Raw genomic sequence first — 27,270 nt, 5'->3', positions numbered from 1 at the left:
TTAGCCCCTTTCACACATACAGTCTTAACTGGTAAATTACCGTTAAGTTACCATTAATAGATCACGTGTGAACATGACCTTTTCAAAAATCCTAGTAAATATGTTTTAGAAATCATATCTTTTTTATGGAAATGACATGATTACTCTGAGCTGTTTACAAAGCTCCGCTGCTTTTTAATTGGTTATTCTATGTAAATATGCGCTAGACATCTTTGAACATTGTAACTCGCAGCTTTTTGTCGCACTTCTCCATTCATACGGCTACGACTCTGCAATTGGATACCATTATCTAAGCCCTGCTGGTAGCATAGAGGCTATCTATATGCCAGAGTCGAATTCAGAAAATTTTACTTTAAGCATAACAATCTTTGACTTTCAGCAGAATTAACTACAACATTGAATGAATTAGCAGAGATGCATAGCTAAAATGCATTCAACCATTAATGAGGCATTCAACTTTATTTAAAAACCTGCTATGCATCACATTTCAGATATAAAGTTAATAGTCTTGATTTGGTTTGAAGTAGAAAAAAAACATTGATTTTATGAAAATATTGCCATGCGCTGCAATACTTCAGTAGTTCTCTACATCCTGTAGCTACAAGTCTGAATAATTTACAAGCACGAAAATATAAAATCGAATAAAAAAAATTTTATATGGTGAAAAAAATACTCCTTATGTGCTCAGGGATGGCTCAGTGATGGTGACAGTGATGGTAAAACAGTTTTGCTTGACTCAGGAAAACTACTGCACTCTTGTGTTTAAAACTGTAAGGGGCAGCAGGAACGGATGAAAATCAATACTGGCCCTGAGGTAAAGAAAAACTGGAGCTGCTGGAAATGAGCTTGGTCTGTTTTTTTGTTTTTGTTTTTGTTTTTTTTTATAAAAAGCTCTTTAGGGCATATTTTCCTAAAGGTTGGGTACAGATATGATGAAATGTAATTTCAAGAACACCATGCATTGTGATAATGGCTAAAAGGGCTGCATGTTACATAATTCATGACAAAACCAACACACATCACGTTAAGTTATTTATGCTGCGAATGGGCCAAATGGTTAAATGTGTCGATCTCACCTGTGACACCTGCGTGGCTTCCTCCAGGAAACGTTTCATCTCATCTTCACCGTACACCACATTCATGGCTGAGCCACTGGAAACAAAAGATCCTCATCATTTATCACTCTGACATTTAAATGAGCCCATCAGGAGACAAAAAACATGATTTGATGGTTGTAGAGTCAAACCTAACAGACGCAAAGATATGTGGAGTTGTGTAAATGAAGAAAGGAAGAGAGAAAAAGCAAACTAGAGAAATATATTTGGGTCAGCTGTTCCTCGAGGCGATCAGCGCTGAATGTGTTTCATACAGAGAGAAAAAAAAGATTTTGGGGGGATTTTAATGGCATCAGCCCTGCAGCTAACATTTGTGGCATAGCCAGATGTCTAACAGCTGCAGAAGGGAAACTGCACCTGATCAAATTATCATCCACATATATGGACATGTCCATAGTATAATTTGGTTTGTGTGTGCACCTTTTTTCATTTTTAAACTCTGGTTGCATCCCATAAAAAAATATTAAAAATAGCAGGTGATCACTGCTTACCTTTACACTGTTTTACCGTCAAAATACAGTGAACACAGAGAGACAAGTGGGAAATACACTGAGACAGCCCTTAGCTCTCTTCAGTATGAAGCGTTTCACAGTCCAGATGAACTGGCAGTGTTTCTGTCAGGTTCTGTGTTGGAGCTGCAGTCCCTGAGAGTCTGAGCCTCAGGCACGGGTTTAGGCAATATAACGATGCCAAACCACAGCTGGCACCAATCACCCACAGAAACACAGAGCAGGACTCAAAACACGGGTCTCAACTGAGCAGCTAAGTGGTGATGGAGACACACCGGGCAGTTAATATTCAAATGAATGAAAGAAGTAAAAAAAGGCCTGATTTTGGCAGCTGGGTTTTCTTGAAAACAAAAAGCAAATCACTGTCTCTGCAAGAGACTATATTGTGTGGGTGTTGATTTATACCGTAAAAAGGTATACAGATTTTGCTAGTGATAAATAAATGTGCTAAAGCGCATTACTTTCATTTAGCTTTAGTTTCATATGTCTGTTTACAAGATTGAAAAATTGTGCTCTGCACCTCCCACTGAAATCTATCAGCTTCACACTTGGCACAATATGAGTCTCTGTATTTTGACTACTGCGGTTTCCTGAGAAAAAAAAAAAGCTCTAATCTTCTCTCAAAAAATACAGCAACCTTTGAGGCAACATCTAATGAGAACAAATAGAATAGTGCTCCACTGATGAAAGTGCTTTTATGATTGAGATGTGAATTTTTGTGTGCCCTCTTGCTGCACGGCGGACTGGTTGCCTGGTTCAAAAGGAACCTAATTTTCCCATTGCGGCACTCAAAATAGATGCCGACTGTCTGATTATGAGCAAATTAGCCGTTCAAGTCCTGCCAATCTGAGAGTCTTGTAACGTGGGTGAATTGCATCTTACCCAAGATTTCTACAGGCTGACACTGAGAAGCCTGACGTGACATTTCTCTGCTCCTGACAAATCAGCAGTTGACTACTTTACACTGACTAATGTCTACTTTAATTTGATTCAGGGCAGTCCATGTTACAAACATGGGAGAGCTATTAATGGAATCAAAAATGTGTTGTTTTGTTTTGGTCCGAAACATTCACTTTGGTCTTTTTTCATACAATGACAATTCATAGTAGCAGAAAGTGACCATATTTATGTGAGGAAATGTTTCTTTATCATGTATTATTGGTGTTTTTATTCAATATAAATAATCAGTTCACTGAAAAGAATGCCCTATGGAGCAGTTTACTGATTTGTTGATTTGTCTTTTGAGCGGATTCATTTTAAATGCACCATTCGAATGATTCATTCACTCAAGTCGGTTTGTTCAGTAACTAATCCAGCTGCAGTAGATTTCAATCATTGGAGGGAAAGAATATTAGTGAAATGTGATTACATTTTGGCCTTTTTTTATCCCACAAAAGTCTGCCAAAGAGATACAAAAGCATCACATGGGGAGTCAATTCCATGCTGTGCTTGTGTCCTGACTTCACCGATCCCCTTGTACTCACCTCAGAACATAGGATGGCCGCAGGAGGCACGGGTAGCCCACAGTACTGGCAAAAGAAACAGCATCCTCCTGAAATAGACAAAGTTATATATCTCTTTGCAATCAGCTGCACGACATCACCTAGTATGTGTAGCAGATGAGGTCAGACTTATTGTGCTCTATTCTCTATTTGAATTCCAGACTGTGGGCAAAGGGCCAGGCAATTACCGTTGACCACATCTATTCACCTTACTTTTAATGCTTTGTGAACTGGCTACTTCACAGAGAAAAAAAACTACAAGATTGAAAAACCATGTTTTGGAGCAGACTGTTATTAGCAAGTGGTATTAACCTTTACCAAATGTATTCGATAAAATTCTTCCTATAACTAAAGCTAAAATGCATACATAAAAGCATTATATTGAACAAATCTAAAATTAAAATGAACATCTAAGTATCCAATTGAGAGCTTACTGTATACGGGTGGATCAACTAAAAAAATGGCAAATTTCATCTGTACCTCACATACCTCCAGTTTCACAGACAAGGCTTAAGTCTAGTCCCAGACTAAAATGCATGTCTGGGCTGAAAGAAACTTGCACTGTCTGATCCTTAAATATGTCAGCTCCTTTTATTAGTCTCAAGGTACACTCAAGTTACTTAAACATCCTAATTGATCTATGGCCCAATCCTGGCTTATTGAAAGCCCTGTCTTTGAAACCGGGAAAATATAAAAGTTTTGCAAGAATTACATTTATGTAAGTCAACCCAGAAGTTAGCATCGCCCCATTTCCTTTAGAGCCCGACCGATATATCGGCCGGCCGATATTATCGGCCGATATGAGCTAATTGCATTTAAATCGGCATCGGCGTTTATAACGGCCGATGAAACATGAAAAAACAGAGTCTCATGCTTCACTCATGTTATGAGTGTTGCATACTTTGCCCACCAGAGGGCGGTCTGCAACTCCAGAGTTGACAACAGCGCCAGAAATTCACTACAGAAGGACAGCCAAGCCACCCAGGTGAGTCTGTCGTTCGTCATGTGAAATGATTGTAGATTTAGTTCATACACTGTATATAAAAACGGTGTGGTAGTTCTAGCTAACGGTCCTATCATTATCACTTCTAAATATTCTGCAACATCACTTACAGCCGCTCATGCATTGCTATATTAGATTAGCCACAAAGCTAATACCATGTTTATTAGTGGAAGAGCGCGAACGTTAATAAGAGGTCAAACTATAACGTTAGCATTAAAATTATTCTTATTCTATTGCGGTGTGTTTCCCACATAATGACCGCGTAATGGTCCTTTCACACAGGACGCGGTATGCTGGGTTCAGCCTTGCCCTTCAGATACAACGCGATTTGCGCTGCGCTGCGCTATGGCGTTGGCGGAGTTTTAATAGTCTGTTGTTCCTCCTTTCGGTCAGCAGCAAACATGTATCTGTCCCGTTGTAAGAAGCGAGCGATAGCGCTAGTCCAGCTGATGATAATTAAGAGAGAAGCAAGGAAGAGAAGGCTACCCTCAGGTCCAGAGCACAATTTGGTGAATTCAGGCTGGTTATGTTACTCTAACGCTAATATAGCTTCCTTTTTAGCAGGCCCCTTAAATGCTTGCTATTAACTTGTTTGAAGGTGGTGCTTCTCAAAATTGACAGCGGTGTGTTCATGACACTAACGTTAACCATTCAACTTCGAATTGATTCCGTAATCTTCCGGTAACAGTAGGCTAACTTTACGTTCGCCAGCGCATGACGATGTTTTGATTCAGACTGCACAAAGAGAAGAGGAGAAGATCTACGGGTCCATTGTGAATATGTCTGTGAGAGCAAATGTAGTGTAGTTACAGTAACTACAGTAGGTGCGTAAGAAATGATTAAACCAGAGGGGACATGTAAATAAATGTGAGCTGAACACGCGCTTTTTTTTTTTTTTTTTTTTTTTTTTACATATTGTTTCAAAGCAGCTTTACAGACATAACAGGAAAATGTTGAAATAATATAGTTAAATATAAGTAGGTAATACCTATTGCTTGACAAATAAAAAAAATATATAAATTTCTCATTTTTGCCTATGTAGGAGATCCCTGTTTATTATTATTATAATTCTAATGATGACATGAGTAATGATACATGGTGATATTATTAATACACATGCTTATTCTTTCTCTGTCTCTCTTTCTGCCCTACAGATACCTGAAAAAGGTGAATGCTGTAGCAGCAAAGTGTGGGACTACTTCTGCAAATACTTTAACTTTAGTATTATAATTTATTTACAGTACACACACAGACTGTTAAAACCAGCTTCAGCTGGAAGAAAGTAAAAGTGTTAAATGTTTAAAACCAGACTGTTTTTTGATCATTAAAAAATATATACTTTTGATGTGCAATTGTTTAGTCATTGAGACCGTAATCTAAGGCTTTTTTTTTTTTTACATAAATCCCTTCTGGAAAATGGTTTATACAGCCCACATACATAGAACAGGTAGATATTTTGCTATTGAATGTTGTGTAAGTGCAGTTTATAGGAAATGGGTCTAATATCCAGTTTACTTTCAAAATCAAAATATCGGCTTATAAATCGGCTATTTTCGAGTTAATATCGGCATCGGCATCGGCCCCCAAAAATCCATATCGGTCGGGCTCTAATTTCCTTCAGTAAAAATAGTCTACCAGTTGGATAATTGGAGTTAGAATAGTTTACAAGAAACACAAGGAGGCTGTAAAAGCAGATTAATAAGTGGATATTTTGGAGAGCTGGAGTGGAGATGAGCGGAGAGTTTTTCTGTTTGGCATGATGCTTTTTAATATCTTGACAACCTCTTTAGTCCCAAATTGCCATTGGTTAGTATTTTTTTAAAAGCACATACAAGCTTACTAAAAAAAAATTCTTACTGATGTATTTTAATTTATCGTATAAAATATTAAATATGTTTAAGTTATCCACAGACCTTATTTTGGACATTTAACCAAAACCCATTCCAAAAAAAATTATGATTTTCAAAGAATTCTTTAATCTTTTATTTTGCTATGATCCTCTTTTTTTGTACTACTAATTCTCCAATACAATTCAACTGAAAGAAAACCCAATGACTTTGGGACAATGGAACCAGAAATGCAAAAATACTAACTCGTTTGAGTTTTAAGACTCGTTCCTACAGCGCTCTATTGAGATTTGGAATACACTACATGGCATGTCTAGACTACTTTTATGGTGCTTTTTTTGTAGATTATATGGAAAAAAGGAGTGCAGGTTTGGAACGACACACCGATGACTAAATGCTGACATTTCTTTTTTTTTTTGTGGACTGTGTGACATAAGGAAGCAACTGTATCCTCTCTTTTCACCTTTCCTAAGCACTAGTCTTCTAGACAGAAACAGCACACAGAGCAAACCGCAGAATCCCAAAAGATTCTGCTGATCTCTACTGCCTTTCTGGCCTGTTTCAACAACAGGGAGACCATTAAAATGCTGGATGTACCCTTAGCAGTGAGACAGAGACCAGCGGAGGGTGAGTGGGCAGCGCCGTGGGGCAGAATGCCCTATTTCTCCCCCCTTCATCACACCGACTACAGCTCTTCGCTTCCATGGCCCGCGGCAAAAAGGCTGGATGTAGCTAACGGACCAGCGAGCATGCTTCCAGTCAACATGTTTCAGCACTTCTAATGTTTGCTGTTTGAAAGCACTCTGACACCTCTGGAGTATTGGGGTGAATGCAGCATTTGTAGAAATGAAAGTCTGGAAATGCAACTATATTGGAAGAACGTCTGCATGGCCGTGTTAGTGGGCGATTTCTTAAAAGCCTTAAAATGAATGGAGCAATAAATGATTAATTAAACAAGAAAATGCATAAGTAAAGCAGGTTGTGTTCACGATTCCTGCAAAATCACATCTATATTACTCAATTGACCCAAATCAACAAACTTCAGCAAATCCTGTCCCTTTTATCCTTGAACATGATGTGAATCATCAAGATAGCAGCATACATAATTATTTAATGGTTCGATTAAAAGCATTTAAAATTAAGAACCAGTAACAACACCTCTTTCATCTCTCCTGAAATAAACCACAGATGAAGGGTGTTGTGAAGTGAAACTAGCCTTACCAGTGAGCTGAGAGCCCGCCATGGGGCCTGACCTACACCCAGATCATCCAGTATGGAGGAGAATACAGATCTCTCTTCTGCACGATCAATCTGAAGAGGACTGGTTCCCAGAATCTTCACCCCATTCAGGTGCAGGGGCATGGCCAAGTTATTGGGGATCTGCCCACCCACGGATACTATACAGCCGGTGCAGGCCTGTGGAGGGATGGAAAGTGTCTGAAGTCTTAGTCTTGCATGAAACACTTCTGACTATCGCCATAAATCCTGATCCACACCGTAATGTATTCTGGTCAAAAACAGCCCACATAACTGGAAAGAAATGCCTGACTGGAATGTAAAGTGACCATAAGGTGAATAATAAAGACATGAACAGGAAGGAGAGAAAACATTCAAATAAAGGTTTTTGTGAGAAACGGCATATGTAGACCCTGATTAGAGAAATATGCATAGAAATATGCATAGAATTTAGTTTTTTTTTTTTTTAGATTGTGCACACCAAGGTTCAATTTATTTGATCACAAATGCAGTAAAAACAATTGTGACATTATAGTAATTTTTATTTTATTTTAAAACTATTATATCTTTTAGACTTCTGTAAAATACACATGGCAGTCTTAAATATTTGATACATTATATTCTTCATTATTTAAATTTTTGTTTAAGTTGACCCAATATACCCTCCATATAAATAATAGTCTTAATAATAGAGTAATTCACGAACCGTAAACTCTCAGGCATCGGCGTCTATTTTGCATATGTCCTTTATGTCCAACTTGTCCAAATATGGGGAGCTTGAAAAGGGGTTAAAATATTTTAAAGCTGGATTTTCAGGAGTCATTACTCCAGTCTTTGACACTTTAGCTAGTATGCTAATTTGGTGCTTAGGAAACATTTCTAATTATTATTGCAATTGACAACAGCTTCATTTATTCAAGGACTCTTTGATAAATAGAGTTCAAAAGTTCAAATTAACTGAATTTGAAACTGACTTTTTATTGTAACAGTGTAAGTTTATTTACAGTCACTTTTCAGCAGATTAATGCATCCTAGCTGAATTAAAGTATTCATTTGTTTACAAAAACCCGTACTGACCTCAAACTTCTGAATAGTAGTGTATTTAAATGGTGCAACTGAGACCCACATTAGTCTTTGCAACACAAAGGCATTCATCCACCAGTAAAAATGACTACTATATTTAGACAATCTTACAGCTCAAATAATTTAATTTCATCAAATGCACAATTGCATTCATTATAATATTCCTATAAATCCCAAATATTCTTTTCAGTACACATACATCTACCGAATGACAAGTGCTTTTTATAATTACAGTTTCAACTCTACAATTTAAAATATGACTGATTGTATCCACCCATGACCAAAGACTACAAATAGGGATACTTATGAATCTAATAAAGCTTGCTTCATCCTCTAATACGACAGAAAATTTGTTTTAAGCAAAGAAGGTTTTAATCAGAGTGCTGTTTTAACAAATTACTATAATCATTTCTCATTCATTGCATGAATTCACAATGATTTGGTATTGCTCAATCTAGACTCTCATCCGCTGATGTTGTCTTTCTCTGTTTCAGGGATGAGCTGTGGTCCCAGGACCTGACCCTGGAACATGACATGGCATTATTTTACGCTTTGAGAGCTATCATATACCTTCTGATCCCATTCTTCACATTCCGATGGCAAGCACATGTATGCACACTTCACTATTCATACACCGTTCCCTCCAGGTTTATCAGAGCACACTACCGTTATGGCAATAAATCGCTACACAGCGTCTGGGAATTTATTACAACCTCTGAGCATAACAACAAACACTTGATCAACCCATGCTTTAATCACCTAGCTTATAATGTGTCTGAATGGAAAAGTCAATGGCTGTTAGAGAAGGTCAGGTTTTGCATCATCAGTGAAGACTTTAGTGGCTCCATCACTATAAAGGGAATAGAAATGAGCTCCCCACACACTGCTTAGACACTTAGAGGCATCTCCTGGTTAGTCTCTTGAGATAATGGCGTCTAGGTCTGAAGCTGCATAAAACAGCATTTATTCTCTTTATAGAGAACATTCTCACAATATAAATTAGAATCTTTTCATTCAGAGGTTGTTAAGTGATGGGATATGATTCTGTAGCAGTGTGATTTCAATTTTATTTAACTTTTTTTTTTAATCGCCATAATCCCGGTGGAGAACTGCTCTTCACATAATACTGAAGAATGACCAATCACAGAAGTTTATGTTACTGTGGAAACAGAAACTGCAGCAAAATAGCTTGGCAACGACTGCTCATTCCCACAAAACTTTTTCAAATGACAAAAGTATAGGGCTGCTGAGCATGTATTATATAAAAAAATATATTTAGCAAATAATCAAAATTTACAAATCACAATATGCCACTTGCATAGCAAACCAGTGTGGGGAGATAAGTCATCTATGTTGTTTATGTCACTTTTTAATTGCAATGTATTTTACACACCTACAGCATTGTATAGCATTTCATATTATGTAACAAGTTGTCATATTTTTCTTCATTATCACACAGCCCTAAAAATGATTATAGTGTTAATAACTTAAAACTGTTAACAGTATACTGTAATATCTATTGTATTGTATTAAGTATTTTGGAATCTGTATGCGTAACATACCAGCAAACATACCAGCATTTACGGTAGGAATAATACAGAATACTAATACACTATTCTGAACATACCATATCTATTTTTCTGGTTTTCAAAAACATTTAATGCTTAGCTAGAATCAAATGCTTTAATGCTCTGATTCCTTTTGAAATGCCTATGAAGAAAAAGAATGGGGAAACTATTTCAAGATGCAGCTGAAAACATGTGCCATCAGGGTTGTGCTTGAATATCACTTTTTCAAAATATGATGAGATTTTAAAATACCAGTCCAGGCATTAAAGAATTCATATTTAGTGGAAACTCATGATGTTGTTTGTATAGCACTGGCTGCATAAACAGTCTAACGCTGGTGGCGGCAGCAGTGGAGTTAGTCCTGCTGTGATATTCATTAAGACCAGTCGGATCTTGTCAACAGTCACACATTGCTGAACACCAAAGAAGAAAATGAGGAATTGCTCGCATTCTATAGTATAGACAGTCTGCTGCCGGTTTTATAAAGGACACTCCTACTTTTTCAACATTGAAAAAAAGAACACATTAACTCTTATATACTTTCAGACGAGATAACAGGGGAGATTGGAACATTGTATTAAGCAGGTTTTGCGGAGAACAAAATGGGGGATTTTTTTTTTCCACAGCTCAAAAATGGCAGCATGCAGCCTGATAAGATCAGGAAAAAGATTTAGGGACGTAAGTGTGGAGAACAAAAAATAGATTTAGTATAATGTCAATGCTTTGCTTCATATTAGGCTTTACATGCGGAACAATACTGTTTTCCCTATAATAATGTCAAAATATTTAACTAAGTAAATAATTATACTCACCAAACCAGTCTTACTGTTAACTATTAAAACAAATATAACAATAGTTGTTATAAAAAAAAAAAATGTTAAAAAAAAATCGACTTACCTCCATCTATAGTATTCCTTCTTGAAAAATACTTTTTTTAAACAACACAATGGTGACAAACCGGGCTTTGTCAAGCTGTGCTAGTTAGAACAATTTTTATTTTATTTTTTTTGATGCCAGGAAAAGATGCATTTATAATAATTACATGTACTGGAAATAATAAATCACAAAACGCTAACTTAGCCTTGCTCAACCAATCAGATTTTAGATTTCAGAAATGGGACCATATCATAATGTCCTTGTCAAATATGAAAGTGAATAATACCTTTCACTTACTTAAAGGCACCAGGTGCACAGGCTGAACTTTGACCTCTCACCTCCTGCTGTGTGATGTCCAGGATGCGCTCCAGGGTTAACTCCTCAAAGTACAGACGGTCACACTCATCAAAGTCCGTACTGACCGTCTCTGGGTTATGGTTCACCACTACTGTACGCTTGCCCATCTGTCTAAGGGCACGAATGCTTGACACCGCACACCAGTCAAACTCCACACTGCTGCCTGTGGGGGAGTAGAGTGAAACGCTGCCCTGACCCGCTCCTTCACTAACTGCTCATTAAAACTAATGAAGATAATAAATGAATGGGATAAAAATCTGAGAATGATTTGAACTCACCAATGTGATACGGACCACAACCCACAATCATGATACCGCGATCCTTAAAATCCAAGTCATGCTCCTGTTAGAAGGACAAACCAAAATTGGGTTCATCCACACACATATACCAGAAGCTCCAATCTTCATAATGAATTCCAAAATTTTATTTTATTTGATGTCACGTAATGTCACGAGTGCTATCTATCATAATGAATTTCAAAATTGTATCAATTCAAATTTTGTTTAAAGATTTTTTAGTTTTTGGTTTTGTTGAATTCATTTTAAATTTAATAATTTTAATAATTTTACATTCAATATTTTTTGTAATATTATTTTTTCCTTTTCAACTTACATATTTATTTATATTTTATTTTTTTTATACACCTTATTTATTTTCTCTATGGTTTAGAAATACTCTAAATGTTAAATTAAGCTTTCCCTCAGTTTCTCCCGTTTACCAAAATTGTCTAGAAAAATACTATGGAAAAGTCTAGACAGGGAATTGGACAAAATGCCCAATGCTTCAACCATCAAAGACCCTGTATAAAGGTTGGATAGAGTGGTTTACCTGACCATGGTAAGTGCAATACAAATAATTGGTGGCTGCAGGGTATTCAGCAGCAAGTGTATCGATCTGAAAGTAAGCACAAGAAGCATTTATCATGAAGCAAAAGTCATTATAATCATAAACAGATATTTCTGGCAATGGGTTCAAACCTGTTTGACCCAAGGTCTGATGTTCTGGTTGAGCCTGAGCACCCGAGCTTCTCCCTCTGAGATGTTCATAGCCTGACCAACCTGTCGGTCTGAGAAACCATCCATCTTGGCCTTCAGAAGTAGATCTCTCGGCACTGTGGCACTGAGGGAGGAAAATGGATTAAAAAACTCAAGACATACAGTATGCGCTGACTCTAAAACTTAGCCGAATATTAACTATTTATTCCTCTTTACTGATTGGTTACATAGCATTTTCTAAGCTCTTTTTCGTTTTACTTTTTTGGTAAATACATGCAAAATCATTAGAGGAAAAAATATTTTTAAGATAAATAGCAAACTGTGAACCTTTGATCATCAGAAAGTTCAAGCTTCAGTGTACATGGAAGGAAAGAAAATATCAAAAAAGAAAAATCCTGGCTAAAGATGCTTAACACATTAAATCAATACAACATCTGAACAAAGATCAAAGAGCACTGGAATCAAAACTTGTGGATTTTTCTTCCGTAACATTCATGTTTTATAAGCTCTGTATGGACATAAAACAATTCAGGTGATTAAAACTCTTCTCAAGAGAAAAAAAACTCAGTGTATGTACTGGTCCGGGTTTAAATCTGACCATTGTTTATTAACAAAGTAAAGAGCATTAAAACCAGCAGGAGTGTGAGACAGTAGAGTGTCAGTAGCTATGGACAGAGACAACCAGTCCTCACTATCCCACGCACCAAATGTGAGACTTCACACTGTACTGTGCTTAAAGAGGTTAGTGCTCACCTGAAAGTAGTCTATTGGTTAAATATCAGAATTGTAACTGAAAACCTGAAGGTTCAATCTTAGATTTTTGAGTCTTTAACTACAGAACAAGCTCAGGTTATTCTCTAGACCGGGGTACTCAAGTTAAGAGGCCAAACGGGCTGCATTTAAACCACATAAAATGTGTAGGGCCTTGGCCTTGTCCTTGTCCCATTTAAAATAATACTGAACATGAAAACATAAAAATCTGGAACAAAAAATTGGATTAAAAGATTGTTGTTTTTTTTGCTATATTGATGCAAAAAAAAAATGCATTCATACTCAAAAAGGGTAATGAACAAACACAAAAAGATCTTGAGCAAATATAGTTCACAAATTTCTTTCCTTGAAGTATTATTTTTCTTATTTAAGCCCAAACAAAGGGCGGAGTGCACATCACCGAGCACTAAACACATGTAATCCGTTTCATTCATAAGTGGTGAACAGAAACTCCACATATACATCACAGAAGTGAAAGAAGTGACGGGGCTCCAGAAAATGCCTAAAATGGGCAAAGGAATACAGCTTACCCTGTGAATAATGAAATGAAGAGAAGGGCTTGAACTGATGAAGACAGAAAAAAAGTGAATCTGAGAAGTAGGCAATGTACTGGAAATAGATTTTCAGGAACAACCAGTCAGTTATACACTTCAGTAGTCATTAAACAAGTCATAAAAATATATGACTGCACCTGAACAATCAGAATCAAGATCCTGTATATTAATGCATTACATTACACAATGATTTTGCATGATATATTGGTATTAATAGAACCATTAAGATATTTTGTATTGCAACAATTTTTTATTACAACTAAACCTATTTTGTATCCCAAATTCTCATAATTATAATGAATCCAGACTTTTTTTTTTTTGCAATACAGCAAATTTGTAATGTTTTTCAAGCAATACAATGAATATTTATCATGCAAGTAATTGAATAATTTATTTATTTCACAGTAATTTAATAAATCTACGCAGTACACTAATGAGAATGACTTTAGAATTACAGTAATACAATTTTAGTTATTTTATAATATCACTTTTATTATTTATTATTTATTATTTTAATTGCCGTAATTAAAATATTAATTATTCATTTCCAGTGATTTTTGACAGCGATCGGGATATGATCTTGACAAGTAAAATATTATTTACCCTCTTGTACTTTAATACATACAAGCTCTCTCTGACTAAGTGAAAGTGAAAAGTGAAAGTGATGTGACATTCAGCCAAGTATGGTGACCCATATTCAGAATTTGTGCTCTGCATTTAACCCATCCGAAGTGCACACACACAGAGCAGTGAACACACACACACACACACTGTGAACACACAACCGGTGCAGTGGGCAGCCATTTATGCTGCGGCGCCCAGGGAGCAGTTGGGGGTTCGAGAAGAACTGTTCATGCACTCCCCCCACCCACAATTCCTGCCGCCCCGAGACTCGAACTCACAACCTTTCGATTGGGAGTCCGACTCTCTAACCATTAGGCCACGACAGTACTTAAGTTTGATGGTCAAGTGGTGTGCAGTTCTGTCTATAAATATCAGTTTTGCGTGTCTGAATGTATTTGTTACTCTCTCACCTGGTATACTGACCCAGGAGCTGCTCCATGGCAGTAATGTGCTTCAGTTTGTGCAGGAACCATTTGTCTATAGCAGTGAGGTCATGGATCTGATCAACAGTCACACCACTGTGAAGGGCCTTGAGAAACGAAACAATCAACATAATATAAAATCAGCATCAGATCAGCATACTATAAATAGCATGAACATAAACAGGCTTTTCTAATAAATGATTGTGATCTACAAGAAATTGTTGGGTCATTGTTAAATGAGAAATAATGGGTCTTGATTGTTGGCTGTTAGCTGGTGGTGTCCCTTGAATACAGAGCAGAGCCCAATGAGCTGTAACTGGCTGTTGCCATAGCGCTGTGGGAGGACCAATCAGGGCACAGCACTTAATAGCCTGTCTGCTTAATAGAAGGCATAACCTGCTTTGAATGAAATGATGTGCCTGGAGACTAACATCAAATTCCAGTATTACAAGTGAGACCAACCTTGAGAGTTATTGATGTCCCATGTCTTGATAGGATTTGCCCAATTATTCTGTAATAAATCTGCCAACATGAACGTGTCCATTTGACACTCACATGACACATATTTTGAGGAAAAGTAGGCTGTTTTCTCTTTAGGCAGACAGGTAATTTTAATTTTTAATGAATGCCCAGGGGATACACAGGGGTCTTGCATCAACCTGAAGGGGTTTATTTTGCACACAAATTGACAAAACATTGATTTAAATGTAAACATAAAAAAATGAGAGAGCAAACAGTTCACTCAGAAATTAGGAAATCGGTGACAATAGGATAATTCTACACTTAAGTGGTCTTACAAAACAAAAATATTTGACCACAAAATTCTGTGACTGACCAATCAGAATCAAGGATTTCATTGAATAATTCTTTAAAATTAAGGTTTACATGACATTATACTCCCAAAGAATATTTATCCTATTGCACCAAATCTCCTAAAGTAGTTTCGCCAGTTGCTCGGGAATCAGTAAATTGCATTAAATTGTTCAATTTAGTAAATGTTTTATAGAATTTCAATATTATATATGCAATAGATAACTTTAAAATGTAATTTATTTCTGTAATGGTCAAGCTGAATGGTGAAGCTGTCATCAGCTATTTACATTTACATTTATATTACTCTTATATTTGACATTTATTTGTATTATCGTTATTGAAAACAGTTTTGAAACCTAATATTTCAGTGGAAACCATGAAAAAATTTTCCCAGGATTCTTTTATATAAATTTATATACAGTAATTTTGCATCCTTTTTTTTAGCATTTTGTAATTTAATGCATCTTTGTTAAAAAAAAAAAAAAAAACAGCATACTCACCCCAAACTTCTATACAGTAGAGTATATATACACTATCTAATCTGGACACAAAGGGTTAGGACAGATGTAAAAACTGCTGGGCCTGATTTAAATATGGCTGTTATATTGATTCAAAAAGAATCAGAATCTATCATCTAGACTCTAATGCACTTTTCTTAATGCTACGGGTCACACACCTGGGCGAGGGAGAAGATACGAGTACTTGAAGGCAACGAGAGCTCTCGCTGAAGGTCTCTCCGCTCTTCCCAGTCTCTTTTCAGAGGCAGACGTGGTACAAAGCCGTCCACTGAGGGGTGGCACATGCGCAAAGCCTTCTGGATGCTCTCCTCAAAGGTTCGGCCAACTGCCATGACCTGTGAGGGGAGGAGAATTAGAGGTTTGAGACAGAAGTCATTCTGTTTCTGTAAGTCAACAGCACTGAACTAACTGTGATACAGACTTAAATCAAATTGGCACCGAAGAATCAAAATCATAATTTGGTCTTTGGTTAGTTTTAATCCGTGTTAGATTCAGTAGCCATGGTAACTCGCACCTCTCCAACACTCTTCATGGCACTGCCAATCTCCCGAGACATCCCGTGGAAGCGGTCCAGATCCCAGCGAGGTATTTTGGTGACAATATAATCCAAACTGGGCTCAAAACAGGCTGTGGTCTGCTCCGACACTGCATTCTTTATGTCCGGCAGTGGGATGCCCAGTGCTAGTTTAGCAGCTACAAATGCTAGTGGATACCTAGTGAAAAAGAGTCAGAAAGTAGAGTCATGTTTTCTACAAGAAGACAATGGTTATGAAAAACTTTTTAAATGTCATTGCTGTCTGTGAGAAACACTTGCGATATTTAATGGAGAGCAAAATGTGACTTTTGTCATGTCATTTCACTTGTGTCTCCTCTCGAGTTTCAGAAAGATCTCAGAAGTGTCTCAAACCTTGTTCCAGTTTGTCAAGATACTAAAAATGCTATACATTTCCAAGACCAAACTATCTAAGCTATGACATTTATTTATATCCTCTATACTTACTGCATGTCAACCATTACCTAATTTGTGATAACTTGTATTTCTACTAAAGAATTAACAGCTGTTAAAAAAGTTAAATGCTATACATCTCCAAGACCAAACTATTTAAACTATGACATTTATGTAATACCTTTATTCACTTAGTGTATGTCAACCATTACCTAACTTGTGACTACTTGTATTTCTATTAAAGAATTAACAGTTGTCAAAAAAAAAATTAATAATCTTAAAATTACTTAAAAATACCTCTTGAGATTTATTAAAGACTATAAACTTGCCCTCAGTGCAGTTTAAAGAACAATGCTTTCCAAAAAACCCTCCATATTGATTTTTAGGGAAAAATATAATAATTGCTCCACAAGGTATTCAAACTATTTTTGCCTCTTCACACTGATCTTCTGATAAGACAATACAATCTGTTCTGTTTATTCACCACAGTTTGTTTGTCTTCTTACAGAGCGTGTGGCATCAATGCTTTCAAAGGATATGGATTCATTTCACACTGAACAGACAGAGGGGTGGGTGGGTGTTTTTTAGAGTCTGGCTCTCAACATACACAGAACTTTGGCTGCAGTCAGTTCTCAATATTTTGGTGACGATAAATGCAAGACCAAGGACGGTGTGAAACTGACACCTTTAGCTGATCACAGAGAAACGTCTGTTTTGCAGGTAAAACTCTAACCAAGCCAAAGAAACTACTCTTAAATCTGTATCTATACAGTGTTAAATGAACTCAAATACACTGCAGTGAGGTCCCTAAAGACATAACTAAGCACCCATAATGCTTGCATACCTATATACAGTACTTTAAAAAATATTTATATATTATGATCTCACCCTGTGGCTTTGGAAGCCAGTGCTGAGCTTCTGGAGAGGCGGGCATTCACCTCAATGATACAGTACTCCAGAGAGGACGGATGCAGGGCATACTGGATATTGCACTCTCCCACAATGCCCAGATGACGCACAACTTTAATAGCAGTCTCTCTTAGCATGTGGTATTCCTCATTGGACAGAGTCTGGCTGGGTGCAACCACGATGGAGTCACCTTTGGGATGACCAAAAAGGGCCATTAACAAAAGCTCTTGAGAATTTACAGTGCATGTCCTCATGCGATGTAACTGGTGTTTAAATTCACATGGCTTAATGGGTTATGAATATGGATGTGTATGCAGGGATCAATGTCAAAGACGATGAAAAGGAGACAAAAATCTTGTTTTACATGCATGTACCACATTCTTAAAAAATATCATTTCGATTTCATTTAAAAAAAGAAAAAGAAATTCTCAAAAACTGTTTTAATTTAATGACTTCATTAAAACAGGTGAATTAATGTAACCATTGAGGTTAAAAAAAAATGTACTAAATGCTTTCCTTAAACCCTGCATACATGCAAGTCTTGATCAATTTTTTCCAAATGATTTAATTTATTTTTATTTTTTTATTATCAATATAAGTGGAGATTTTTTTAATGGAAAATTAATTCCATTTGACAACCTAAACTAACCTTAATATTAATATAAATACATTTCATTAAAGGCTTACATGTAAACATACATTTTATATAATATAATAGATTTAAAATGTGTAATTCAAAAATTATTCAAATATATATGACTTTTTTTTTAAATAACACGAAAAATGAACCTCACCTCTTATTTTCTGAATAATGTAACAAAACATGTTCATGTTCTACATAGACAGCATGGTACCTGTATGGATGCCCAGAGGGTCAAAGTTCTCCATATTGCAGACAGTGACACAGTTATCAGCAACATCTCGAACCACCTCATATTCCACTTCCTTCCAGCCCAGCAAGGACTTTTCCACCAGGATCTGGCTGCTCATGGCCAGGGCCTGTAACAGAACAGACCAAGAATGAATGGACTTTCATGATACCAAACCATCTCGAAAACAGCCATATCAAGAGGAATCCAATTTTCCATGATCTTCTAGAGATAAGAGTGCTATGAACACATACCATAGCCTTCAGAACTCAACTTCATAACCAGTGGGGGAAAAAAAGAGCATTTAAGACTTTTAGCTACAAAAATGGGTGAAGCAGTTAAAATTCTATTGGACCGACAGCAGACAAATTAAACATTTATTTTAGTGTCTTTAAACATTTATGAATGGTGAAAAATGTGTCTATTAAAAATAAGTTAAAATATTCGGCACAAAAAACAAATGTTATTAGTGGATATTGGACAGATAAAAATATTTATATTTTATATATATAAAGCATATATAAACAACCTTTAATAAAACTCTTTGTTCAGGAAGAAACATTAAGCTTTCTTGCCCTATACCTGATCATAAAGCAGATAACTTTTAAATTCAGTGCACAAGCATTAATGGAATATATTAGCATCATGTTATTTCATGTTTTACGGCGCTTACCTTGCGAGCAGTGTCCTCTAGCTTCTCTTTATTAGCACACAGGCCTGAGCCAAGGCCACCCAGAGCATAAGCTGATCTCAACATGACAGGGTAGCCAATCTCATCTGCTGCCTTCAAGGCATCTGCCACCTTCCAAACAAAAACGGTCATCAGTACATGTTTACCAACAAAAATCTTTTCAAACAGTGTCCAACATAGCAACTACAGTGAAAGGTTTTTGGAATCACAACTTTGAGCAGTGACACATTTAGCAGATATCCGTCTCACTGTTTTAACAGCAATACTGGGAGCAATTTTTTCATTGATCGCCATTAGTTTATCTGAAAAGAGCTGCCGGTCCTCAGTGGCCATGATGGACTCCACAGGTGTGCCCAAAACTTGCACTCCATACTTCTGCAGGACGCCACTCTGAAAGAGCTCCACCCCTGACACAATGGACAGGAACATAATGCACCATCAGTCAAGCCTTTCAATGTTGGTGAATTTGGGTAAAGTTTGATGCTGAATTCCTACCGCAGTTGAGAGCTGTCTGTCCTCCCATGGAGAGCAGAATGCCGTCGGGTCGCTCTATCTTGATCACCTCTGTTACAAACTCAGGAGTGATGGGCAGGAAGTACACAGAGTCTGCCTGCTTGGTGCCAACCTCATTAGTCTGTACCGAGGCAATGTTGGGGTTAATCAGCACAGTTTGTAGGTTTTCCTCCTGTAGACAGAAACAAGAAATAAGAAACAGTGCTGTGAGCAAGAACACCTGTACTGTGGCTTCAAGTAGGGCAGTGGTTCTCGAACTGTGGAAATTGTACAACTCTTTTCTGGAAAATGTTACAATATATTTTTTTATTAATAATAGTAATAATAATAATAACAACAACAACAACCAACCCTAAAAATATATGAAAAAATAAACTAGAAATACGGTACTAGAAAGATTCTTAAAAAAATTTACTGAATTAAAGCCGAAACAAAATAAAATATATTTAAATTACATGAAAATAATCTAATGTTGAAATTTTGCCATGGAAACTAATTGAAAAGTTTAATAACTAAAACTGCTAAAACAAAAACAAAAGAAATAAAAATTAATTTGCACTGAAACAAAATCTAATAAAAGTGACAAAAGCACACAGCACAATGATTAAAACTGAAAGTAAGAATAAAATAAAAATATAAAAATAAAGGAAAAAATGATTAAACACTTCATTAGTATATAAATAATACTAATATAACACTGACAAAGACTCATCAAAAGACCAACAAAAGTCTTGAAAGAGAGATTTTCAAAAAAAAAATAATAATAATATGGCATTATGTGTATGTTACTAACAGGCCTTAAGGCTGCCCTGCTGTTCTGTTGTGGATGCTGATGTGCTAGTTGTCCCAACTAGCTTTACCAGAAAGCATTTTTGCTGATAAACAACTCATCTAAGGATAGCAAAGCAGTAACAAACTACTGTAGCACTAAATAGCTTACTATACACCATCTTGAACCTGATGCATCTTCAACAAAATGTGCTCAAAAAGACTGTATTCGCTGGTAATGGTCTGAAAAGGACTGAACTAGGTTATTGAAAGGAGGCACAACTAGCAGAGATTAACAAAACTTCTCACCTTCATAGCTTTAACAGCCTGGGATCCCGAGTAGTCAAACTCTCCTGCCTGACCGATGGACAGACCTCCAGATCCCAGCACTAACACTTTAGACACCTGGGAAAATCAACAAACAAGTACCAGTATCTATACTCAACACCATGCAGACAGGACTTCCAACTTTATGTAGTATGTCTCCCCCACCTGGATTCTCTGAGGAACAGCAGGTTTCTTTGGCATCACAGATGCGATGCTCCCCTCCTTCCCATTACTTATCAGAGAGATGAAAGCATCAAACAGGAACTATAAAAGATAATTGAAGAAAGTGCTCAAGTACAATGGTTGGTTTTTAATGAAATAACCAGAAAAAACCTACAGAGGATTCAACACAACATGATCAAGAGAGAACATTCAGCCATGAAAAACAAAAGATCAGACTCTTCACGATCCTCTGACTGTGCTGCAGTACCTCTGTGTCTGTGGGTCCTCCTTTGGCCTCGGGGTGGAACTGAGCTGTGAACACTGGCTTGGTATTATGCATAATGCCCTGAAAAAGAAAAAGAATAGAAAACCGATTCCACTAAAAACAAAACAAAGCATTGTGCACACATAAAGATTTGTTGGGAGCATGTTAGTTTAACAGCAAAATGCATTACTAAAAATCCTTCCTAGCTCTTAAAATACATTTTTCACCAGGCAGTCACAGTTCAAGCAAAAGTTCACCCAACAATGAAAAACTTTTCATTACATATGAGAAGTAAGTAGTTTTTTGGAGCCTGACAGACAGAGTCCATTATATATATAAAAAAGCCAACCCAAAAATCTACATTTTCACCCATATTCCATGGAAGTGAGAAAGTCATTCAGGTTTAGAATTACATAGGGGTGGTTAAATGATGAAAAATGAAATCCAGACCTCATTGGTTCCATCATTTGCATTGACAAAGAGAGGACTCCAGCCTGGAGGAAGGGACTCGCTGTCTATGCCATACCCATGATTCTGAGCTGTGATGAAAGCTTGGCCCGTCATCACGTTCACAACTGGCTGGTTTTGGCCCCTGTACAAAATGAGAACACATTTTTTATTAGTCTAAGGACACAAAGTAACATTTTTGCCATTGTTTTTCATTCCCAAACCCACAAATTTGACATATAATCAGTAAATTATGGTCTATTTACCATAAAATATGTTGGATAATAATTTGTACCTGTTTCCCATTGGTAGTTTATAAGACTGTGCACCAGCTGCCAGAGCTGTGATTTGATTCCCCATACAAATACCAAACACTGGCTGAGGACAGTCACTTTCCAGCACCTGATGGTTATTATGAAGGCAGGATGAAAGATAAACATACAGTAGTGTGACAATGTTTTTTTTTTTTTTTCAAATATCCATATTAGTTAGTGTGGCTGAATGTAATCTTTTTTCATTTGTTTTTCAATTTAAATAATATTAAGTGTCAGCTGTTGTTCACAATCACAACCCACTTTACTTCTGTAATACGAAATAAAGAAATTGACTATTGGTTGCCAGTATGACATTGTAAGTAATGTAATTTTCAGATGAAAGATGTTTTATTTTATTTTTAAATAACATGCACAGATGAATTGTTCAACATAAAGACAATGCTATCTTTCATTCTGTACCTGGCGAACATTTTGAATCAGGGTCTTTGCCAGCGAAGGATCTCCTGGGCCATTGGAGATGAAGAGACCGTCATACTCCAGACTCATCAGGTCTTGGTCCCATGGCACCAAATGCACTTCTGCTCCACGCTAAGAGATAAAAATGAAAAGTCTTGAAATATTGCCTGTCACTTCCGCCTCTTTCTAGGAGGAGACCACAATTCCTTACCTTGACAAGTAGTCTTATAATGTTGTGCTTGATTCCACAATCAACAGCAACCACTTTGATAGGATTGCCTTTCCCAAACACTTGAATATCCTTAAAGCAGGAAAAGTCATGGTGAACACTCACTGAAAATGTAATGCACAGCAAACTGACCAAGCATGCTGGTTACCTTGGTTGAGACCTCAGCTACGAGATTTCTCTGGTTTGGGTCTGTGATCTCCACCGGCTGACCATCAAATTCAATCTTCCCCAAAACTGTACCCTTATTTGAAGAAAACCAATAGGATCCTTCAGAATGCATTTAAAGCATCATTCTGGACAAACTGCATACTTCAAAGTAGTATGCTGACCTTGTCTCTAATGATCTTTGTTAGCATCCTGGTATCTATTCCAAAAAGAGCCGGCACCTGCAAGCACAGGGAAAATATATGCTTTAAATGCTTACTGTGGAAGTGAGTCGAAATTAGAATATATGGAAACCCACCTTCTCCTCTTGAAGCCACTGTGCCAGTGATTTGACAGAGTTCCAGTGACTGTACTCAGAACTGTAGTCCTGAACCAGCAGTCCTGACACCTTGCAGCAACAAAATATATGGAAAGATAAGGGTTGAATCAAAGTCATTTTATTCTATGGTCTTTGGTTGAATATACACTAATATTTTTGACTAACATTTTTAAAAGAAGTCTAAAAGTCGCAAAGGCTAAAATTATGTAATCAAAAATACAATTCTGTGATAAAGTATTACAATTTAAAACAGCTGAAGACTGGACTAGTGGCAGCTGAAAATTAAACTCTGTCATCAAAGTAATAAATACAATTTTAAAATATATTAACTTATAAAACTGTTATTTTAAAATGTTAATAATACTATTGTATGTATTTGGCAGATGATTTTATCTAAAAATGACTTACTGAATAAATATATAAATATAAATATAAATGTATATAAATACTGCATTCCAGGTACAGAACATATTTTGTCATTTTGTGCATTCTATATGGAATCAAACCCATGATCTTTTCATTGCTAGTACCTGAATGCGATCTGACTCCACATTTTTCTTCAATCCCAGCTCATCCAGTTGCTGTGTATTGGGAACACCGTAGTTTCCAACAATGGGGTAGGTGAGGGTCAGGATCTGCCCTCTGTAACTGGGGTCTGTCAGAGCCTCAGGATAGCTGGAGATCATACACAAACTTTAAGACCATACTTTTTATATTAAAAGTTAAAATGATCATCTCAAAACTACAAAAGGAAACTGAAAATACTGACTTGACAAACCAAATAAATGAAGCATTTAGATGTTATGTAGCTAAGACTTTTGGGAAGAGATTTTAAGTTTGAAAACTTAAACGCCAGATGTCAGGCTGAAAGAATTGAAAGATTTAGGAGGAGTTACAGCTTAAGTATTTGGACTCAGGTTCGAAAATGTTTTTAGATTATTGTTGCCAGTGATTTGACATCAGGGAAGTTATTTATTTTGCCAAAACACTATGACCATATTCAGAGGGTCGTCTTACCCAACTAGTCCAGTGTTGAAGACCAGCTCTCCAGCTGCAGACTGATCATGGCCGAATGAGTAGCCCTTCATCTTCGTACCATCTTCAAGCACCAAGTGCGCAGTCTGAGCCTGGAATGCAGACTGTATTTAAAGCAAAAAAAAAAGTGTGGATTCATGATACACAACAAGCAAATGTAAGGCAGATTTCCAGCATTTCTGACTGTCAGTTTTTCCACAAAGCTTAGTTTACCTCGTATCATTTAACCAATTAATTCAGTTAACACACCTTCATGCTGAGCAATCTTGTCGATGTTTTCCAGTTGCGCCATCCCAGCCTCAACGATCTGGCAACTCCACAGACTGTTAAGATTTTTGTCATATTCTGTCCAGAAGTTTTCTTTTCTCCTTATTAATATGCGCTATTGTCAAAATGCCTGTGAATATCAACTTTGAAAGGGTATATTTCCATTCACCGCTGAATGCAGCGCGCTCTGCTCACCTGCTGCCGCTGTGAGTGAAGTTGTAAACCAGCTCTGGAGCGCGAGAGAGTCTCTCATCGCTTAATCAACGCGCTGTGCTCTGATTGGCCAGTTTTGACTTCGATGGCTGAAGACGATAATCAGCGTTTTAAATCTGTAAATCATCTTTAGGCCTCCATATAAACGATGAAAACTTGAAACTAAAACTAAAACCTTTCAAATCATTTTCATGAAATAAACCTAAAATGAAATGTAAAAAATCTAAACGATACCTATCTATTTAGCCTAACTGAAAATTTAAATAGGCCTATTCATATTTATAAAAACCCTATTAAAAAAAAATCATACTCATCTGATAGAAGTAACAAAACATAACAAATCAATAAAACTAAAAGGAAAACTGAATATATAAAAATGAAAGCTAATTCAAAATATTAATAAATACTGTAATAGTAAATACTAAAATAATAATGATTAATAGCACTAACAAAGTTTTATTATGGTATAATTTGTTGTGTCATTGTACAACTTTGAAACATTTCATAAATGCAATAAGTTGTATTTATCCACAGAGAGAATATAAAGGAAAAAGGTATGTAATATGGCAACATCACATCATAAGTCTAAAGCAATGACCCAGCCAATAACTGCATCTTCAGTGAATTACACCCATAAAAATAAAGGTGCTTAAAAGGTTCTTCACAGCGATGCCATAGAAGAACCATTTTTGGTTCCACAAAGAACCATTCAGTCAAAGGTTCTTTAAAGAATCATCTCTTTCTTACCTATTTATAATCTGAAAAACCTTCTTTCGCCACAAATAACCATTTGTGAAACAAAAAGGTTCTTCAGATGTTAAAGGTTCTTGATGGAACCATTAAAAAAAAAGCATTGTGAAGCATTTTTTTTTTTGTTTTTAAGAGTGTATGAATATGACATTTACATGTTACAGTTACATGAAAAAACCTTGCATCAGTTTAAGTGCTTGTGCAAATCACAGGATAAAGTAAATGTCATATGTTCTTATATTTAGGATGTTTAAAAGAATGCTGTAATAAGCCTACTAAAGGAGATGAACAGATTTCTGATGAAACTACAGTACTCCCAAACCATTCATTCACATTTGCAACTCAGATCCACAGTGTGCTACAGTGAGCAAATCCCTGCTCTTTTCCTCTCCTTCTGACAATAGCGGGAGCCCCTATCAGGGGATTAATGCTAGTGCAGGACTTTTGCTGAGCATGCTGGGAGGGCTCAGTGCCAAGGCCGCCACTCTGGTGGATTCAGCAGTCTGTCAGAACCACACATAATGTGTGGCACCATTCAGCAAAGATACAGACCTCAGACAGGAACAATATACATCAACTCTGTGTGAATTAAATGACCCCTGAGCTAACATGTGGAGGTCATAGGTTGTAAGCAGTGATTACCTGACCACAAACTAGACCAGAATATGTGAGTGTAGCACACTCCATTTTAAAATTATGTAACTGATCCTACCAAAAGTTTTTATTAGTAATGTTATAGTATATGTATATAATTAATGCACATTTTAAACTCTTTAAAATTAGCCTACAAAACTTCAACAATTTATTATATTGTTATATTCTGAATATTATTATATACAAAATAATTAATGTGTATAGGTGATTTACTTACTATACTCAAGTCCAAAAGAGGGCCTCTTGTTCACATGTTCACATTTTGCAAATATACTAATTTTTGGTGGTGTTTTTAATTTTTAATTTTTAATTTTGGTGGTGTTAGCGCAGTGGATAAGACACACGTCTGTGGTGTGGGAGACCCAGGTTCGAATCCACTGTGAGACACCAATGTGTCCCTGAGCAAGACACTTAACCTCTAGTTGCTCCAGAGGCGTGCGACCTCTGACATATATAGCAATTGTAAGTCGCTTTGGATAAAAGCGTCAGCTAAATGAATAAATGTAAATGTAAATACTATTTGTGTTAAGTTCTGGTTGAGTTTGTATATTTGGTAATTGTTGTGGCCAATATTTAGAGGTATGTGTTTGTTGATAGTTTTAGTACTGGAATGCTGTTATATAACACTTACCTTATGTGTTTTGGATGGGCAGATATTTTAAATTGGGAAATTTTAATAAAAGTATATAGAATAATAAATGCTAATAATATATGGAAAAATAATATATTTAAATATTTGCATTTTATATGTTGCTTATAAAATAAGCTACTTTTTAATAGGATTAATGGCATGGTCATTATAGTAAACCACATTAAAACAAAAACCTTTAGAAAATGTAAATAAAATATTAATTGAATTAAAATAAAACATAAAACTTGAAATTATTTTTTTCAGCTTAAAAAATATTATATATATATATATATATATATATATATATATATATATATATATATATATATATATATATATATATATATTATAATTAAAAAAATATTACAAATAAATAAATAAAACAAATGACAAAAACTGATTTAATTTACTAAAACTACAACAAATTTAATTATGCATTTTTTTTTTTTTTACTATAATAGTAAGTACATGTAATGTGTAACACATTAATTGTAGGACACATTAAAATAAAGTGTTACCTAAAACTTGTCAGTAAAGAAATATGCTTTTTGCCAACATAATGTTATAGCAACAGCTTCTACCAGCA

The 27,270-nt window shown here is 36.1% G+C and overlaps 1 protein-coding gene across 1 annotated transcript in view; it reads right to left on the bottom strand.

Annotated features, from left to right (window-relative positions):
* The window catches only part of cps1 (carbamoyl-phosphate synthase 1, mitochondrial), a 41,805-nt gene extending 17,036 nt beyond the window's left edge, over positions 1-24,769 (bottom strand). The window contains exons 1-28 of the mRNA XM_052565154.1: positions 24,419-24,769; positions 24,152-24,273; positions 23,665-23,809; positions 23,114-23,203; positions 22,980-23,036; positions 22,799-22,891; positions 22,633-22,722; positions 22,425-22,553; positions 21,986-22,092; positions 21,694-21,835; positions 21,247-21,324; positions 20,982-21,080; positions 20,799-20,894; positions 19,704-19,893; positions 19,458-19,615; positions 19,191-19,319; positions 18,503-18,647; positions 17,628-17,838; positions 16,308-16,506; positions 15,952-16,128; positions 14,451-14,569; positions 12,074-12,215; positions 11,925-11,990; positions 11,375-11,438; positions 11,078-11,259; positions 7,198-7,392; positions 3,109-3,176; positions 1,077-1,152 (exon numbers count right to left, since the gene is read on the bottom strand). Coding sequence (XP_052421114.1) covers positions 1,077-1,152; positions 3,109-3,176; positions 7,198-7,392; positions 11,078-11,259; positions 11,375-11,438; positions 11,925-11,990; positions 12,074-12,215; positions 14,451-14,569; positions 15,952-16,128; positions 16,308-16,506; positions 17,628-17,838; positions 18,503-18,647; positions 19,191-19,319; positions 19,458-19,615; positions 19,704-19,893; positions 20,799-20,894; positions 20,982-21,080; positions 21,247-21,324; positions 21,694-21,835; positions 21,986-22,092; positions 22,425-22,553; positions 22,633-22,722; positions 22,799-22,891; positions 22,980-23,036; positions 23,114-23,203; positions 23,665-23,809; positions 24,152-24,273; positions 24,419-24,511 — 3,462 coding nt within the window. The 5' untranslated portion in view covers positions 24,512-24,769. The remainder of the gene's footprint in view (positions 1-1,076; positions 1,153-3,108; positions 3,177-7,197; positions 7,393-11,077; positions 11,260-11,374; positions 11,439-11,924; positions 11,991-12,073; positions 12,216-14,450; positions 14,570-15,951; positions 16,129-16,307; positions 16,507-17,627; positions 17,839-18,502; positions 18,648-19,190; positions 19,320-19,457; positions 19,616-19,703; positions 19,894-20,798; positions 20,895-20,981; positions 21,081-21,246; positions 21,325-21,693; positions 21,836-21,985; positions 22,093-22,424; positions 22,554-22,632; positions 22,723-22,798; positions 22,892-22,979; positions 23,037-23,113; positions 23,204-23,664; positions 23,810-24,151; positions 24,274-24,418) is intronic.
* Positions 24,770-27,270: the final 2,501 nt, after the last annotated feature.

The sequence above is a fragment of the Carassius gibelio genome, chromosome B9, assembly GCF_023724105.1.
Source record: "Carassius gibelio isolate Cgi1373 ecotype wild population from Czech Republic chromosome B9, carGib1.2-hapl.c, whole genome shotgun sequence".
In the NCBI taxonomy this organism is placed as follows: Eukaryota; Metazoa; Chordata; class Actinopteri; order Cypriniformes; family Cyprinidae; genus Carassius; species Carassius gibelio.
Note: the sequence above shows the minus strand (reverse complement) of the source record. Positions and strands in the feature narration are given on the sequence as shown.